At 45.1% G+C, this 17,814-nt stretch overlaps 3 protein-coding genes across 3 annotated transcripts; 1 reads left to right on the top strand and 2 right to left on the bottom strand.

Moving 5' to 3' along the window:
- Nucleotides 1–65: 65 nt before the first annotated feature.
- Nucleotides 66–5,342, bottom strand: bckdha (branched chain keto acid dehydrogenase E1 subunit alpha). Its single transcript, XM_084674193.1, has 8 exons — nt 5,209–5,342; nt 2,954–3,130; nt 2,645–2,731; nt 2,450–2,558; nt 1,846–2,007; nt 1,407–1,613; nt 1,157–1,298; nt 66–789 (listed from the first exon to the last, which is right to left on the bottom strand). The coding sequence occupies exons 1-8, from the start codon at nt 5,320–5,322 to the stop codon at nt 447–449; spliced, it is 1,341 nt and encodes a 446-aa protein (XP_084530319.1). The 5' UTR covers nt 5,323–5,342; the 3' UTR covers nt 66–446.
- Nucleotides 5,343–5,626: 284 nt separating this feature from the next.
- On the top strand, nt 5,627–8,398 carry exosc5 (exosome component 5). Its single transcript, XM_084674195.1, has 6 exons — nt 5,627–5,745; nt 5,939–6,052; nt 6,261–6,382; nt 6,593–6,733; nt 6,897–6,986; nt 8,085–8,398. Exons 1-6 carry the CDS (start codon nt 5,649–5,651, stop codon nt 8,178–8,180), a joined length of 660 nt encoding a protein of 219 aa, XP_084530321.1. The 5' UTR covers nt 5,627–5,648; the 3' UTR covers nt 8,181–8,398.
- A 2,028-nt stretch (nt 8,399–10,426) lies between these two features.
- Nucleotides 10,427–14,345, bottom strand: tmem91 (transmembrane protein 91). The gene is made up of 3 exons (XM_084674196.1): nt 13,698–14,345; nt 11,487–11,633; nt 10,427–10,582 (listed from the first exon to the last, which is right to left on the bottom strand). Exons 1-3 carry the CDS (start codon nt 14,100–14,102, stop codon nt 10,427–10,429), a joined length of 708 nt encoding a protein of 235 aa, XP_084530322.1. The 5' UTR covers nt 14,103–14,345.
- Nucleotides 14,346–17,814: the final 3,469 nt, after the last annotated feature.

Raw genomic sequence — 17,814 nt, 5'->3', positions numbered from 1 at the left:
AGTAGACCATTTTGTAACAGGAAGTCTGGCATTAAGAAGGGTTGTCAAGAATTGGTGAGCCACAGTCTACTTCATGACCATTTAATGTCATAACAAATGCTTTTGTTTTACATTTGAAAAGTCAATTTGTTACATCATGTATGAACCTCTACCTAAATTACCAGAACACCTTTCTAATTCCCTGCTTTGCATTAGGCTCAGCTGTAGTCAGAAAGGTCATTGATTCGACAAACTTGAAACATTTTAGAAACCACTGGCAGATTCTCTAAGGCACAAAAGCCAGAGGCCTTTAATGGAGTACGTAAAAACAATAATTCAGTTCACTCCCACATTTTTGCTGAGTACAGAGCATGGAAAATTCAAACTATGATGTTTTGCATACACTAAAATACCAACAACCCCTCGCTCCCATATCTGGTCTGTACAGCTGGCCCATCTGAGGGTTATTACTTTTCAAACACGTCGAGGGGATAATGCTCCTTGTATTGGTGCACATGCCTCCACATGGCCTCCTTCTGCTTGTTCAGGATGGGGGTCATCTCCTCATACACGTCTGAGAAAAGCAGGTCGGGGTTAGGTTTCAGCCTCTTCTCCGCCTTCTCAAAGGCCTCCATCACCATCTTGCGGGACTGCTTCCTCCAGCTCCGCTCGTCCTCCTCGCTCCACCAGCTGTGGGCGTTCATGTAGTGTCTCAGGCGGGAGATGGGATGGTCCTGCTTGTCCCAGTAATTCACCTCATCCACAGAGCGGTAGGCGGAGCTGTCGTCACTGGTGCTGTGGTGACCAATTCTGGGAAAAAGAAATGGGAACTACAGAGTTAGTAAGAATACCGGTTAAACTTGGTGTTGGGTAATGGAGTGCTTTAGATTAAGGGTGGAAGAAAAAATGAATTTACATTTGCATCGCGATTCAGTCTTCTAGTGATTCACAAATGTTTTATTTTAAATTTTTTATGGGTTAGGGTCATCAAACTTTGATTAAAAATTGCAACAACAAAAAATCGTGAATCGATTTTAAATCGATTCATGACCCCAAGAAGTGATTCAAATCAAATCGTGAGGTACCAAAAGATTCCCACCCCTACTTCAGATGATTAAGTTAGGTTCTACTGTAAACACAACTGTAATCCACGGTTAATAGACACGTGACAACTCACCTGTAGGTCATGGCCTCAATGAGGAACGGCTGGTTCTCTGCCACAGCTCTGCGACGGGCTTCTTTTGTTGCATTGTACACGGCAAAGACATCATTGCCATCTACACGGATGGACATCATGCCATATCCTGGGCCACGAGCAGCTGAAGGAGGAGAAAGACGAGTGATATTTTTTTTTCTCTCAAACTTTTATTCCCACACAGCCAATACAAACCCAGCCCACATTTTGGAAAAACTGTGAAGTTCCTCACCTATCCCGTCCCCTCTGTACTGCTCATTGGTGGGGGTAGAGATGGCATATCCATTGTTGCGACAGAAGAATATGAGAGGGCATTCCAGAGTGGCAGAGAAGTTGAAGCCGGCATGGGCGTCTCCTTCGCTAGCGGCTCCTTCTCCAAAGTAGCAGATGACCGCGCGGTTTGAGTTCTCCCTCTTTGCTGCATACGCAGCCCCAGCAGCTAAACGACAGAAGACGGGTCGACACACAAGGGGTTAGCAGCTAGGCTTTCCATGGCTGGAAGGTGGCAATGAATTCTGGACCTGAGCTAAGAGTTTAAGAGAATTATGTTCTGTGTACTTATATGTTATGCCAGATGCTTGCGTTGTCTTGTCTTAAGAATTTCAGTGCCCAGTCTGACCTTGTGTTGTTCTGTGTACCTGACAAATAAAAGACTTGAACTTGAGTTTCACCTTGAGGAATCTGCGTGGCCAGAGGAGAAGAGATGGTGACGAAGTTCAGGTCCTTGCTACCGTAGTGGACAGGCATCTGCCGGCCCTTGCCGAGGTCATCAGCGTTGGCATAGCACTGCGCCATGAACATGTCCAGTGGGAACCCACGGTACATAAGTACTCCTACGCACCAGCAAACAAAACAGTATTCACATGCTGATATATTGACTGGATTTAACTTAACTTGTAGTTTACCCAATTTTAGTTTCCACCTTTATACTATTTTCAGTATTGATCTAAATGATGTAGATATTAATTTTACTCAGGCTTCTTCATGCAATATTCCTCTAAATAAACATGTTGACATCTTATTTTACTATTACAGAGAAGCATTTTGAATTCCGACCAACATAACCAAATGTTTCAATACATTTAGTCTTTTAGCAGATGCTCTTATCCAGAGCGACTTTCAGTTAAGTACAGGGACATTCCTCACCGAGGCAAATAGGGTGAAGTGCCTTGCCCAAGGACACAACGTCATTTTGGCACGGCCAAACCAAACTGGCAACCTTCTGATTAATAGCCCGATTCCCTAACCGCTCAGCCACCTGACGCCTATACTCACCAGCTTCCCTGTACTGGCCAAAGACCAGGTCGTTCGGGTCCAGAGCAGCAGCACTGCCAATGTGGGTCCCCTCCTCTCCGTAGTTGGTCATGTAGAAGGAGATACGACCCTGAAATAATAACAATCTTAATAATCTCTCTAAAATAGCTTTTAGCACCTTTCAGTCATTCACAGATAAGGATCCTAGACACATACCTGCCTCTGAGATTCGTACATAATGCGGTCCATTGTGTTGAGCAGAGTCATTTTCTGATAAAAGTTCAAAACTGTTTCCTTGGAGAGCTGATGTGAGAAGGAGGAGGGGTATACAATCATTAAATGAATAATGAATTTTATTTTTTACTTATATGTATTATTCTGTAAACAGTTCCATGTGGAATTAGAAACAATGTGTTCAAAATAGGTACATTCTACACAAAATGAGTGAGTCACATTGTAAATATACAGCCTCCTGCAGTAGCCTGTCATGACACCAGTTGTCATTAGATAATCGGGTTTTCACACCTGTGGGTCTTCAGACGGATTTATGATCTGCCCAGCCCTGTCCATGACCCTGTAAATCGGGATGCCAGAGATAACATTGGGTTGGATAAACTCCAGGTGTTCGATAAAGTCTGCAGAAGCTCCTGGAAATTGTGGCTTCTCTGTGGTTGAGTCAAAAGGCTGTTGGTGTTGGACTTCCTGATGGATAAAAGCAAGTGTTCACATGATTTACTGGTATAGCTTCTTACTAACGACAAAGATTAACTTGATAAGGTTTCTCTACATGTTCTGTACTGTGTTCTCCAGTGTCAGGGCACGAGTTATTGGGCCCGCTATGCAATATTTTTGTCAAGTTGCGGTGAGAACCCAAACTGTACTGTACTGTAGCAAGTGGTACGTGCCAGTAGCTAGTGGTACATGCCAGTGCCTCTACTGCCACCTAGTGGTATGTGCCAGTGGAGCTAGTGGTACATAGCAGTAGCTAGTGGTACATACTCGACCGTAACCACATATCTTTAAAAATGTATTGATTTGTCATGGCTCTCCTCCGAGTTTTGAGGACTCTCTGACTGTGTGAGTTGGCTCGGCCCTCCCTCATGCAGGACTGACAGGAACAGAATGTGAGGAGGATGATCGTGTGCGCCTTTAAGCCTACAAGTATTTTTTTGTCGTTCTTTGAATTAGTCAATTATTTTAAATACAATTCAAATTCATTCTTTCATAATCATTTAGTTTTTATAGGCTGTATTAATCTATTAAAAATAGAGTCGGCTCTTCAGATATGCCCGACGTTCACCTTCAAGAGCCGGCTCTTAGAGCCGGATCGTTCGCGAACGACCCATAACTAAGTGGTACGTGACAGCGCCTCCACTGGTACATGACAGTTACTGTTCTGTTGATAGTGGTACGCAAGAGACACGCAAGTGTCTCGTGGCAGTTGCATTGGGTGTCTTGCAGCTTTTGTTTACTGTCATGTAACTGCCCCGCGGCCATTTTAGAATAGGAGAACAGGCTATAAACTTTTATTTAAAAAAAATAAGTTAAAGTGTTCATGCTAACAGACTCCAAAGCATACTTTTGATGTCTCACCATACAAAGTAGTAGACATTATATTGCATATAGTGTAATGGTGTGACTGTAATGTAAAGCAGACTTGTACACACGTAATGAATTAGGAACAAATTATTTTACTCAAAGTAGGCTAACTGAATTTAAGTGTGCACATGAGCCACCGTTGTAGACTCTCCAACATCTTAATGCACATCGTTGTGTTGTTATCAGCGCCTCCTTAAGGCGTATATCATTAATTGTAATAACTGAAGTCAATATAGGTAGCCTACATGTGTATTTCGATACTCTGAGTAAATAGTTATTAATAAAAGTTCATTATTTTCACATGAAGAACCATGTCAATAAATGACACCCTATGATTGCAAATGTACTTTCTGGGTATTATACATATTGGAAACTACAAACTCTCCTGGATACAAATCTGTTTAAATCACTCAGATCTTTATCACAAATTACATCATTTTAAAGTCGACCTATGTCAAAAAGGGATATGGGAGAAAATCCTTTTGTTCGTAATGACGTTGTGAAAGTAAATGTCAGTTAAGTATAGGCATTAATAACTTCCCAGCAAGTTATTTCTCTGATCAGTTGGGCTGCTGCAGCACTCAAAAGAGCAGGCAAACTAAGCATTTGGAGGCACTGGCATGTATCACTAGCTATTGGCACGTACCACTAGCTATTGTCACGTACCACTAGGTATTGTCACGTACCACTAGGTATTGTCACGTACCACTAGGTGCCAGTAGAGGCACTGGGATGTACCACTAGCTATTTCCCACGTACCACTCGCTCCACTGGCACGTACCACTCGCTCCACTGGCACCTACCACTAGCTACAGTACAGTACAGTTTCGGCTCTAACTTTGTCAGTAGTTCCCCTGGCTTTCCACACCCCTGCCACTGCCCAATCAGGACGCGAGAAATAACAGGCACGCAACCTGGCTAGCTAGCATGTTGTAGACATGCAAACGAACACAAATTTGTTTTAAACAAAACACACCGGTTGAAGGTTAATTACTAAAGGGGAATGCCAACACTGTACTCTGTGACAGTTTGTATTTCTTTAGCAAGCCGCTAGCTCATCTGACAGTTAACTTACTCCTCTGCACAACTTGTGAAACAACTCGAGATGAGAATGTCAAAATATTTGACTCATATAGCTACTCGACATTCTCTATTACAACAACTGCATTTTTCACACTTACATTGACTCTGAACGCTCTCTGCTGTAAAAGCCTTGATGTTTTCAATCCAGGTTTTGAGCGAATTGCACGAAAACAGACGCCATACATATTATTTATGCATCTTAAGGTCGCCATCTTCACTGTTGTGAGCTGGTGAAGCTAGGCTAGCAGTGCTAACTTGACGTGCACAAGCCAAGGCAAGGACAGTGAATCGAGTCGATCAAAATATCGGACCTACTCTCAGTATCATTTAAGTTCAAACTGTACCTTGATCAGGTGACAGCGAGAGAACCTACACCTTACGCCTTGCACAAAGCTAGATAATGTATTTTTTAAAGATCTGTAAGAAAAATACTGGAATCAAAATCTTCTGGAATTAGATGAAACGCGTCATGATTGCGCGCTCGGATCGTTGACAACAAAAAGTAGGTACGTCAAACGCATGCGACAAGCTTTGCACGATGGAGGTCTGTAACAATCCGTGTCTCATGCTTAGGGAATTTGGCTGCGAACAAAGTTTATTGTCGCGACCAGATGGCTCTTCCTCGTTTGTCCAAGGTATTTTTTTTAATCCAAACGACAAGTAACACAACTCTGAAAGGCTATTTAGCTACATAGTGAGACCATCAGCATCATGTTAACCGTGGCTGAGCGCACACACGTACTGCTGGGGGCAGGGGGGAGGGGCGGGCTGCCTGCTTGCTTGCTATTTAGGTATAATCGATCTGTATGTGTCCGTGTGTCTCCGAAGGGGATTCTAGTGTGTTGGCAGGGGTGTACGGACCCGCAGAGGTGAAAATCAGCAAGGAGATCTACGACAGAGCAACTTTGGAGGTAGTAATACGACCCAAAGTAGGACTACCAAGTGAGTACAGAGAAGTGATTGCTTTTAATAATCCATATTTAAAACCTGAGACTAAACCTAGCCCTTAATAAGCCCCTAACAGCAGTAATCCCATGCAAAAAATTGCCCCTTACCCTTTTTGTTATTTTACATTTTACCACAAGGTGGTAGTATAACTCTACGCTGTGTCTGATAATAATCTCTCTCACAATCTGTACACTTGTTTTAGGTGTAATGGAGCGAGCACGAGAGCAGTGTGTGCGAGAAACTTGTGAGGCATCTTTACTCTCGACTCTTCATCCTCGTTCCTCTCTCACACTCATCCTTCAAGTCGTTCACGATGATGGCTCGGTATCCTTCAGTCAAATGTCATTTGTGGTTGAACCAACGTAGTTGTATAGATCCCGACACTTAAGGATGGGTACAAGCGACTTTGCAATATCAACACGAGCACTTTGGAGAACTGTATGTTTTCTTAGGCCGCAACCACGCGGTCTCTTGTGTCCCGACTCCCAAGGCCTCTGGACCTGTTCTAGTTTCTCCTCCTTATCCAGCTCTCAGCTGTTGTCATGCTTCCTGAATGCTGCCTGCATGGCCCTGATGGATGCAGGACTGCCAATGAGCTGCCTGTTTTGTGGAGTGACGTGTGCTATCGACACAGAGGGTCAGATCATTACTGACCCCACATCAACTCAGGAGAAGGTAAGCATATAACTACAAAGAGACAATAAAAACGTTACTCAAAAATAAAAACGTTATTTAAAAAAAATAATGTTTAATTTTTCTCTGCACCCCCAGTTTGGAAAATCAGATAAGATGTTTTGAACATGCTGTTTTGATTGCAAATTCCCCCCCCCCCATCTAGGAAAGTCGAGCTCTGTTGACGTTTGCTATTGACAGCACAGAGCACAGAGTGATGATGTCATCAACCAAAGGATCTTTTTCAGTCCATGAGGTAAGAAATGTATTATTGACATGGCCATTAGTTACATTGTCTTACAACCTTTATAGGCCAACCATAGAAGTTCTGTGTTGCTCTTGACTCAGCTATCACAAATGACCTTAGTGTCATAGGAGTCAGATGGCTGAGTGGATAGGGAACCGGGCTAGTAATCTGAAGGTTGCTAGATTGATTCCCGGCTGAGCCAAATGACGTTGTGTCCTTGGGCAAGGCACTTCACCCTACTTGTCTCGGGGGGAATGTCCCTGTACTTACTGTAACTCGCTCTGGATAAGAGCGTCTGCTAAATGTCCCTGTACTTACTGTAAGTCGCTCTGGATAAGAGCGTCTGCTAAATGTCCCTGTACTTATTGTAAGTCGCTCTGGATAAGAGCGTCTGCTAAATGTCCCTGTACTCACTGTAAGTCGCTCTGGATAAGAGCGTCTGCTAAATGTCCCTGTACTTACTGTAAGTCGCTCTGGATAAGAGCGTCTGCTAAATGTCCCTGTACTTACTGTAAGTCGCTCTGGATAAGAGCGTCTGCTGAATGTCCCTGTACTCACTGTAAGTCGCTCTGGATAAGAGCGTCTGCTGAATGTCCCTGTACTTACTGTAAGTCGCTCTGGATAAGAGCGTCTGCTAAATGTCCCTGTACTCACTGTAAGTCGCTCTGGATAAGAGCGTCTGCTAAATGTCCCTGTACTCACTGTAAGTCGCTCTGGATAAGAGCGTCTGCTAAATGTCCCTGTACTTACTGTAAGTCGCTCTGGATAAGAGCGTCTGCTAAATGTCCCTGTACTTACTGTAAGTCGCTCTGGATAAGAGCGTCTGCTAAATGTCCCTGTACTTACTGTAAGTCGCTCTGGATAAGAGCGTCTGCTAAATGTCCCTGTACTCACTGTAAGTCGCTCTGGATAAGAGCGTCTGCTAAATGTCCCTGTACTCACTGTAAGTCGCTCTGGATAAGAGCGTCTGCTAAATGTCCCTGTACTCACTGTAAGTCGCTCTGGATAAGAGCGTCTGCTACATGTGTCTCATGACCAGTCAGTTTTTTTTTTGTGTGTGTGATGAGACACAATTAAATGGTCATGGACCTCTGTGTTTTTCCGCAGCTTCAGCAGTGCATAGCAGTCAGCAAGAAAGCGTCAGAGAAGATCTTCCACTTCTACAGAGAGTCTGTCAGGCAAAGATATTCCAAAACCATCTAACGGAGTTGCTGTTCCCATTTTTTTCTGTCATGTCAAACGAATATATCTTTAAATAAAATATTCAGTCCTTTTTTGATTCATCCGATTAAAATAGAACCACCCGTACCATCTGTTAATTAAGGACAACAAGGAAACGTTTCATCAAGTGCATTTATTGTATTAATGTAATTCTTGTTTTTGGTATATTTACAATAAATTACACATGGGTGTGAAAACAAGGAGTCAATGTACACCAGATCCCAAGGGATTCTCTTAGCTTTAGCAGAAAACAGTTATTTTTTCTATAGCATGGACATTTTATAATTGTTAACCAGTCTATACACGATTTCAAGTATACTAAAAAGAAACTGGCTAGGTGTTGACACAATTGCTTGGGATTGTCAGACCTAAGGCCTGTTCCATAATGCATGATTACCGAATACGCCAGGTTTCGAAAGTAACTGACACAAACTTGGTTTATCCGGTAAAACTCGCTTCATGGAACAGGCCCCTGTTCAAAGATGCTTTAGGCTGCATAGTGTAGTCACGTTGTAAAAGATGTAGTCTGTGTGATTTTGAAGTGCTTGAATCAAATCTTATTGGTTGATTTGTAGTCAACTCTGTCTTGATACAACACTGATGTTCTGAAACCCTAAAATATTTGCTTTGAATTTTATAACTGGTGTCTAACTGTAATTGCTATAAAACTATATATCTACTTAGAAAATGTCAGTACTTTTATTTTGACAGTCTCTGTGTTGTTTGCTGTTCATCAAACAGCACTCGCTTTATGGCACATTGGACACGTAATACTGAACTGAAAACCAGAGAAGGGTTTGTTGGTATCATTGGGGTTTATCCAAACCAAGGAAAGGAAATTAACACCTGGAAAAGACTAAACAGGGCTAAGTGCAAATTCACCCATGCTAATGTGCTGTGGCTGGAAGGAAAATAAACCAATACATGCTTTTCTTGGAGTGAGCGGGAGGACATTTCATTTCAGTGAGAACAAAAACAGGTCACCTTTTAGACACTGTTTTATTTAAAGTTTTTTTTAAAAGTTTTTTTTTTAACATAAAGGACAAGTAATGACATCCTCTGAGAATAGAGTATGGTGCTGTAGTGTTGGCATATGCATGAGTAAAAGGTTGTTTTTGAACAAATATCACTCCAGACTGGGGGGGGGGTACCAGATAACTATTATTGTCAGCCGTGCATCATGGATTGTGGTCCTCTTAAGTGGCTGTGTACTGGAAGGGGAAGGTCTATATTTGGGGTGCAGGAAATGGAATTCTGGCGGAGAATCTTCTCTTGATGGAGTGACTCATTCTAGGATCCCCAGAGTTCTGTCTGCTGTACTGCAACTTCAACCACCACTCAAGTCCCTTTCAGCCTTGTGCCGTTCTCAGACTTTTCCATCAGATGTCGTTTTCAGCTTGCTTCTTCCCATAGTCCTGTTACAGTTTTTACCAAGTCAATTCTTTTATGAGATTTTTTTTTTTTTTACCCCTCCAACAGTTTTTATTTGTATTTTCCTTCTCTTCTATTTGGCACATGATTCTGTTTATACTTTATTTAGAGACACTCAAGGGAGAAGTCAGAGGAGCTGGCTGATAGGTCAGGAGAAGTCAGAAGAGCTGGCTGATAGGTCAGGAGAAGTCAGAAGAGCTGGCTGATAGGTCAGGAGAAGTCAGAAGAGCTGGCTGATAGGTTGGTCTGCTGAAGCAATGCTTCTCTCTGGGTGTCCTTCTCTGGGTCCCAGACTGAAGTCTATTAGGATTGGCTCCTCCTGTGTCCTTGTCATGACCTTCACACACATCTACCGGAGTCCATCATTGTCACCCTCCATGACCGTTACACTCAGCCCTACCCAGGCAGATGGGAAATTCTGGTGGGCCAGACTGGTCTGTCTAAATAAACTGCAGAATTAGTCCTAGGTTGTCATGTTCCATGATGATATTTACATTGCCACACTTGCATCTTACCTACTGGTTTATATGCTGAGTTTCACAGAATTTGTGATGTTGACTAGTTTTTCTAACACAATCCAGTATCCACGTTTCAGGTCTTATTATCCGGGCTCTCCACGTCTGGGTAAGTTGTCCATACAGGATAAAGTGGTGAAGGGGGTGATTGTAGGATACCATGTACCCAGGAGAGTGGTGGCATGTGCACAAAATGGCTGGTGTATGTATGGAAATGTGTGTGGTGTTGTGCGTGTGTGTGTGTGTGGTCTGTTTGTGTCTGGGATTATAGATATCCTGGTTTTACGGTGGTTTTCCAGACAGGTAGGAGATGAGAGCAGCGATGGCACAGATGTACGTGATGATCCCGAAGACGATGGACAGGACGGAGAGCCACAGAGCCTGGCGAGAGGCAGCACTCGCCCCCTGGAAGTCCCCCTCGGCCGACGCCTTGTTAGTCTGAGGAAGGAACCACAGAGCAGATTGTTGGGTCAGACGAAAGTTGGAGGGGAAAAAAAATAAAAGAGCAGTGCAAATGTCCGTCCATCAGTCTTTGTCCTCCTCTCCCCTCAGTCTGTCTTTGTCCAATCACATCACTCCGTTCACACGCTTAACCTAAAAGGGGTTCCATCTCGGAGTCGCTCCTACTTCGTCTCCCTCATTTATCATTCTCTTCTCCTCCTTCCCTCCCTTTGTTCCCAGCCCGTTTTTCATGGTGACCCCTATTTTAGATAGCGCTCAACACTATTGGAAATCTATCATCCGGTCCTGCTTGTTATGACTCAAATTAAACCTTAATGAAGGTCATTGATCGGAGCACAAGGCCTTGGTCTCTGCCAGGTAACTTTGTTCTGAAATGCTAAAGAGAGCTGAGGCCCGGACCGATTCCCACGGTAGGAAGACACAAAGAAGTGGATAACAGATGAGCATGTCTGTTACTGCAGATTGATGGTGGGAATGTGTTTTTCTCGAGATTAACTGCTCTACATTTTTCTTCTTCCTTCATTTTTTGGGGTATAAATATGCATATTTGCTTTGTTGTACTTGTGGTGTGGTATGAATTATGGGTTGTGTAGAAAGAAGAATACCATGTTATTGGACAACTAACTATGTCATATCTTATTGATCAATACATTTTTTGGTCGATCCACAAATTAACATCTGCAGTTCCATTTTGCATAATTGTGCTATTGACTGTACAAATGTAAAAAAAAAAAAAAAAACAGTACAAATCTAAATGTATTCTTGTCTGGAGCAAAGCTAAAAGGGACTAGCCTGCAGTTTCCTGGGTCAACAGTAACCTGGCACTAGGGTGCGGTCAAGGTGAGGTCAACTGGTCTTAGGGTGTGGGGTGGTGTGTTACCTTCTGGGACAGGTAGAAAGCAGCGATGCCCAGGGGCCAGAAACAGCAGAGCATGGAGAAGAAGGCCAGGCCCAGGTAGTCCTGAGGGATCATCAGGGGGAAGTTGCTATCGCTGTCTGTGTCACTGAAGTCCTCGCTCGATGAGTCCTGGGGGGTCATAAATATGGTCACTCAACTCCTGGCCAATCCAGGACTGTTATGCTGCTTGGACTCAAATGTGTGTCATTGTCATCATTCTTACTGGTTGCCTTCATAAACAATGTCTGTTTTTGCTGTACTCGCAAACGCATCATTGTTCAATTTCACTTGATGTGTTTGTACTCAAAGGTCAGCATGCTTCAGTCTTGTTTAAATAGATAAACTGACATTTTGCTGAAAGACTAAATTATGTATTTTTGGTGAACAATGTTTACATGTCCTATAGAAGAAAAAGAATGCTTTGCTGGTGCTTGTAAGACAATGTGACTGAATGGGGTTATCATGAATGTGCACCCACCAGCTATGCTGCTTGCCTGAGGCTCTATGTGACTCAGTCGTTTACAAAAGACTACATATTCAATCTGGCTTCTTCTCTCTGACCCTGTCTGATTATTTTCCTTGTTTTACTTCCAGCGCAAAAAATAATCTGTTTTATTTTCAGCGGATGTGCTGTTTGAATAATTCATAGCATTTTGTTGATCGTCGTCCCCACCCCCACTCCCCCACTCCTCCCCGCCCTGGCTCAAGTACACACACACCAAAAAGGCTTTTCTTTGTCTGCTTCAAAGATATGACAAAAAGAAGGGCACAAGAGGGTAACTCCTCACCAGCTGTCACTTGTAATAATGTGAAGGACCAGTGTCCCAGTGTGCTCTGCTTGTGTTCCTGTGACGTCGTACCTGTTGTCTCTCTCAATCAGATCAAATGTTGTCAGACGTTTCCCAAAAAATCGATTTGTTTTGTTAAATGAAGGTTGCGAGGGGGGTTGTGGGGGGGGGGTATCCCAAGACAGCTCGCTGAGGATGGCGGGGTGGTGGTGGTGGTGGGGGGGGGGGTGCACCTGCAGCCAGAAACAGGCTCATGTCACGCACGCAGGACAGACCCCAGATTGTCCCTCCTGCTCTAACCCTGTCGATTGATCTCCTTCCGTTGTGTTCCCAGGGGAGCTTGTTGAGCAGGAAGCCTAATGGCCGTGCCTCCCTGCTGTACCTGGACTTCTGATGTGAAACTAAGGAGACGGAGAGCTTGTTTGTGTTCCTGCGCGGGGGGATCAGAGTCAGGCTGCATTCCCACAGGTCAGTGCCTCGGCCTCGGGCACCGTCTGAGGCACTGCCAGCGCCTCCAATGTGCTTGACAAGATTTTGTTTGAAGTGGTTTTGGATTTGACCTTTTTGGTGGAAAAACTCAGATGTCGTGTTAAATACACACTGACAGAAGCAGCTCGTTCCTTTAATGGATTGTGATGTGTGTGTCTGTGTGCCTGTGTGCGCGTGACAGGAAAAATATGCAGTTGGACCTTACATTTTTACCGTACACTGATGAGAGATGTACCTTGAAACAACTACTCGGCGAATAACAGCACAAGAGGATTCAGTCACACTAAATGAGTGATCCAAGTGACGTAGGGAAGAGCATCTAACCTTGAATCCATAGCTATTTCTCCATTTCACTCCGAGGGTCACTGATGTGTGAAATAGACCTGGGCCCGTCACAGTGGTGGTGTCATTACCAGTACACCAGCCAGCAGAGAGCCTGATGTCATTCCCCCTTTCCGACAGAGTGTTCTCCACTGTTGCTGACTGCAAACCTCTCTCGTACCTTTCACAAGTTCCACTCCAATTCCCCCCCCCCCCCCCCGCGATTCTAGACTCATCTTTATAAACTGGGTATCTTTGGATTGTTGACCGAGACCATGACGGCAGGAGAGACCATCCAGTTGGAGAGAGCAGCAGAGCCTGTGACCTGGCGGTGACTCACCCCGCCTTTTTTGTTGTTGCCCGCTCTGAGCATCAACAGCAGCAGCAGGAGGGGGGGGGGGGGATCTAGACAACAAAGGGAATTGACCCAGCTGTCCTGTTTTCCTGCTGGGTGTTCAGCCTTTGTTTACATGTTTACATGTTTACATGGGCAGTTTTTGGGAGGGAATTGCTCTGTACTGTTGTGCCTGTTGGACATTCGGAAGGGGAGTGTGTGTGTGTATGTGTGTGTGTGTTGGTACGTGGAGGTTCTTACCTCAAAGTCAGGCTGCAGGTCGTCCTCGTCCTCCAGGCTGTACGCCACGCTGTGGCTGTCCTGCTCCTCCCCCTGCAGCTTCCTCTCCAGGGAGGAGCCGGGATGGACGTCCACGAAGGTGGTCTCCAGGTACTCCTTCCTGTGCAGCGCCAGGGAGTCGGGGTGACCCCAGATGGGAGCCGGGGAGTACATGGACTCCAGCGTGCGGGGCAGCGAGCACGGGTCCAGTAACTGCTGCTGCTGCTGAGGGGGCCCGCTGCAGTAACTCCTCCAGGCCAGCGGGGGGAAGGCCTTGTCCTCCTCACACCTCACCAAGATGCCCTTGAACAGGGATCCAGGGGGTCCGCCAGTGTGCTTGGGGCTCTCACGCAGGAGAGGGTGCTCGAGCTCGTCTTGACTCTCCATCTCTCTCTGTGACCGGCGGCCGGACAGGACCCCGCCTCGTCCACAGTCAGCAATCCAGAAATCACTTCCCCTCGAGCCCTTTCCCAGAAGTGCGTTCTCCGGATTTAAGCGAAAGCGGCTGCTTTGCTGGCTTTAGTACAGTGATAATCCATCTTTAATCCAATTCTTTAATTTGACTCCTATTACAGGCCTTGTTCTCAGACCAGAGGACACATGCTGCAACCGTGGCATAATGAAAGTGACCAGCTCCGCCAGGCTTAGCCAGGTTTCCACTCTGCTCTGCTCTGCTGTGCTCTGCTCTGCTCTGTTGTGCTCTGCGTGTTATGCTGAGGTCGCGATGGGAGATTTAAGCTCTCGAAGCTCTCCTGCAGATTCTCCTTTCCTCACATGTCAGAAGCTATTTGTTCCAGGCCGTGATGGCTTCTGGCTGGGTCCTTGTCTCCCATTTCGTATGATTGAGTGTGTCTGTGTTCATGAATATGCTAATGTTCTTTCTCTCACATGGGTTCCAGATATGTCAATTCTGAAGATGGAGCGTCCTGATTAACATGGGACACAAGCTGTGGAAAATGATTTTAAGTTTGGGTTCCCGTCTATACCCTTTGCGGATCAAGTATGCATCATGACAGAGTATTATGGTGTCATGACCAATGGTCCGAACAATGTTTTCATTTCAAAGATAAAACTTCTTTGGATGGAACGATAAATAGCGACTCGGCAGTTCAGTAACCATTGTGGAGAGACATAATTGTGAAGCTTGCATTTTCATGCAGCTTGCTGTCAATTTGTCTCAGTGTTCTCATCAGCAGTCAGAAAACGCAGCACAACAAGGCCCTAAACAAACCGAAGAAAGAGGATTGAAGAAACTCAGTCAGATAAACGGAAAAAAATGTCGACTCTGTCAACTCACAACAGCCTTGAATGAGGAGTTTAAGCGTATATTTTTAGGCGATCTAAAACAGCAACAAGGCTCCTGGCATCCAACGAGGGAGCGCAGGGATGTAGCCTACAGGTCCATCTCCGCCGGTCTGTGAGCGTATCCGTTGTTCGCTCGTTGCTGAGGGAAGTGATAATAAAGAAATCGGTGTCCTCCACTATTGATTTATGTGTGCTCTGAGTTTGCTGCTCGCGACAGTAGCGCTCCTGAGGGACTATGTATTTTTAATGCGCCCCGTGTGCCATGAGAGGTTTTCATTCAGGACAGGCGTTAAGTTGGGCGGTGCAGTGTCCTATGGCCCGCCTCACTTTCCTCCACCGACCCGCTGAAGTGCTGCTGCCAAAAGAAAACAAGGTCACACACAACATCGAGTCTCCTCAGCGTCATCCTGCCTTAGTGACACGTCGCTTACACATACACATGCACACACACACAGACACACACAGACAGGAGACACACACACACTCACCTACGCATACTTAGAGGGTCATGCGCATGACAAGTGCTTTCATGAAAAGGGTACCTGTCCAAATACATCTAACCATGTCCACTCTGCCTCAGGGAAAACATTTTTCAAAACAAACCTTTTGTATATTTAGCTCTTGTCCAGCCTTCTGCCATTGTATGATTTCATTTGTTTTCTTGCCCCAGTTTTTCTCAGGCAAAAGCCTACGGTGAGGACGAGAGTTCGTCCTCAGACCAGGGGATCGGACCTGGCCTCAAGGCGTGCGATTTGCCTCCTGCACTCTTAGTCTGCTGCCGTGATTCAGGAAGAGGCCTGTGCATGATGCTGTCAGAGATCTGCTGAGTCACCATGAAGCCCCACAGGACACACCGCTGCTCTGCTGCTTACTTCAACATCGTCCTTAAACTGTCGTTTAGGTGTTAGTTACTCAATCTTCACTCATGGTCAACTCAAATGGAACTAAAATGTCATCAGTCTTAAAGTCTTGGATGTTGTTTTTTTTTTTTTTGTCTCTGACACTGATTTGCACTGAATTCCTTCACGACAACATGCTGCCATTTGTCCAGCTGTAGAGTCACGTGATGGTGTTGTTATATAAAGCAAATGTTAAGCTAATTCAGTTGGAAGTGAGGGCTCTCCCCAGGCAGTCTGTGTCATCTGCCAAACCTCAGCTTCTCGTGGTCTCACTTACATTACTCAGGGCTGCTTTGTTTTTTCAGTCAATACTTACACAACTCCACCTTTTTATCATGCTTCATAATCACTGTAATATTTTTAGAAGCTTCTGGATAGTTTCGCAAATGTTGACAGTTTAACTTTGAGTGACAGTTTATTCGGCTTCCTTGTCAGGAATCTATTCTTACTTTTTAGATATGGAGGATAAAGTGATTGTAGTGCAGAAATGTGCTGAGAGAATGTTCTAAAGAAAATCTGCAAGCCTTCAGGCAACAGCGGGGAACCAAAGAGAGATAGTCTGGATGTGACAGTTTAAGTCAGAATTACACGGCTGTCTTTGAATTATTAAGACACTGTATGCAACTGAGACAATCGCTGACTAATCCACGGTAAGTGACTCAGATGGTTTAATTGCAACAATAGAATTGATTAAAACAATGACTTGAAAGACCTAATCAATTGGAATTAATGCATTTTCTTTCACTCAAATCAAAATTTTAAAATGCTTTCCAATGCAGCAGTCTACCCAGCACTGAATGAGGAAAATGCTGCTGATGTTGACGAGGAAGCTGCTGTGTAGTTACATTAAAACAAGAACAAGAACACATGTATATTTAGTTCTCTGTATTGGCTAATCAGTAAGAATTCCTTGTGCTGCACACAAAGTGCCTCAATGCATTGAATCTAGTGTGTTGTCGTACCATGCTCCGATGCACAGCTCGGAGACGCTCTGAATAATTCCTGGCTGCGCGCTGGTAGTGTGCTGAAGGCTGCTGTCCTCTCTATTATTGCTTTGCTGTGCCCTCCTGTCCACCTCCCCCTTCCTCGCCCTTCATCTCATGCCTCCCTCCTCCTCCCTCCTCCTCCCTCCTCCCTTGTGGAAGGACAATCCTGCTAATACTGAAAAGGTCCAGTGATCATTCAAGAGCACACTCTCTGACTCCAGCGGCATCTCTGACTGTGAGTGGCTTCTTTGGTTCACACATACGCACCCATCCACACATCAAAGCACCCCATTTCACGCACACACACATTCACCCATCCCACGCACACACACACACACACACATTCTCCCATCCCACGCATACGTTCACACACATGCAAACAAGCAGGGGCAAACATTGCCACGTGTGCGCACACACACAAAGAAACACATGCACACGCATGTACACCTTTCCCCCCCTTCCTGCCCCCCCCCCCCCCAAAGATGGTTTTCAGGAGGGATGCACTCAGCTTTATTGCAGCCCCCTCCCCCCTGCCTTGCCACCATAAAAACACCTCGGTCAGCTGTATTATAAGCCGCCTCCCTCTCTGATTCTGCTACACACATAAAACATCCAGTCAGGTGCAGGGAAGACTGCAAGGACGGCGCTGCAAATCACCACAACGCTTTTACACAGCCTCCTCTCCCTCCCCGTCTCTCCCCGCTTCCCCCCTCCTTCTGTTTCACCCCTCTCTCTCTCTGTCTCTCTCTCTCTTTCTGTGTCTCTCTCTCTCTCTGTGTCTCTCTCTCTGTCTCTCTCTCTCTCTCTCTCTCTCTCTCTCTCTCTCTCTCTCTCTCTCTCTCTCTCTCTCTCTCTCTGTCTCTCTCTCTCTCTCTGTCTCTCTCTCTCCCTCTCTCTCTCTCTCTCTGT

Source organism: Hypomesus nipponensis, chromosome 15, assembly GCF_054491055.1.
Source record: "Hypomesus nipponensis isolate SF chromosome 15, ASM5449105v1, whole genome shotgun sequence".
In the NCBI taxonomy this organism is placed as follows: domain Eukaryota; kingdom Metazoa; phylum Chordata; class Actinopteri; order Osmeriformes; family Osmeridae; genus Hypomesus; species Hypomesus nipponensis.
This window is presented reverse-complemented; position numbering and strand designations above follow the sequence as displayed.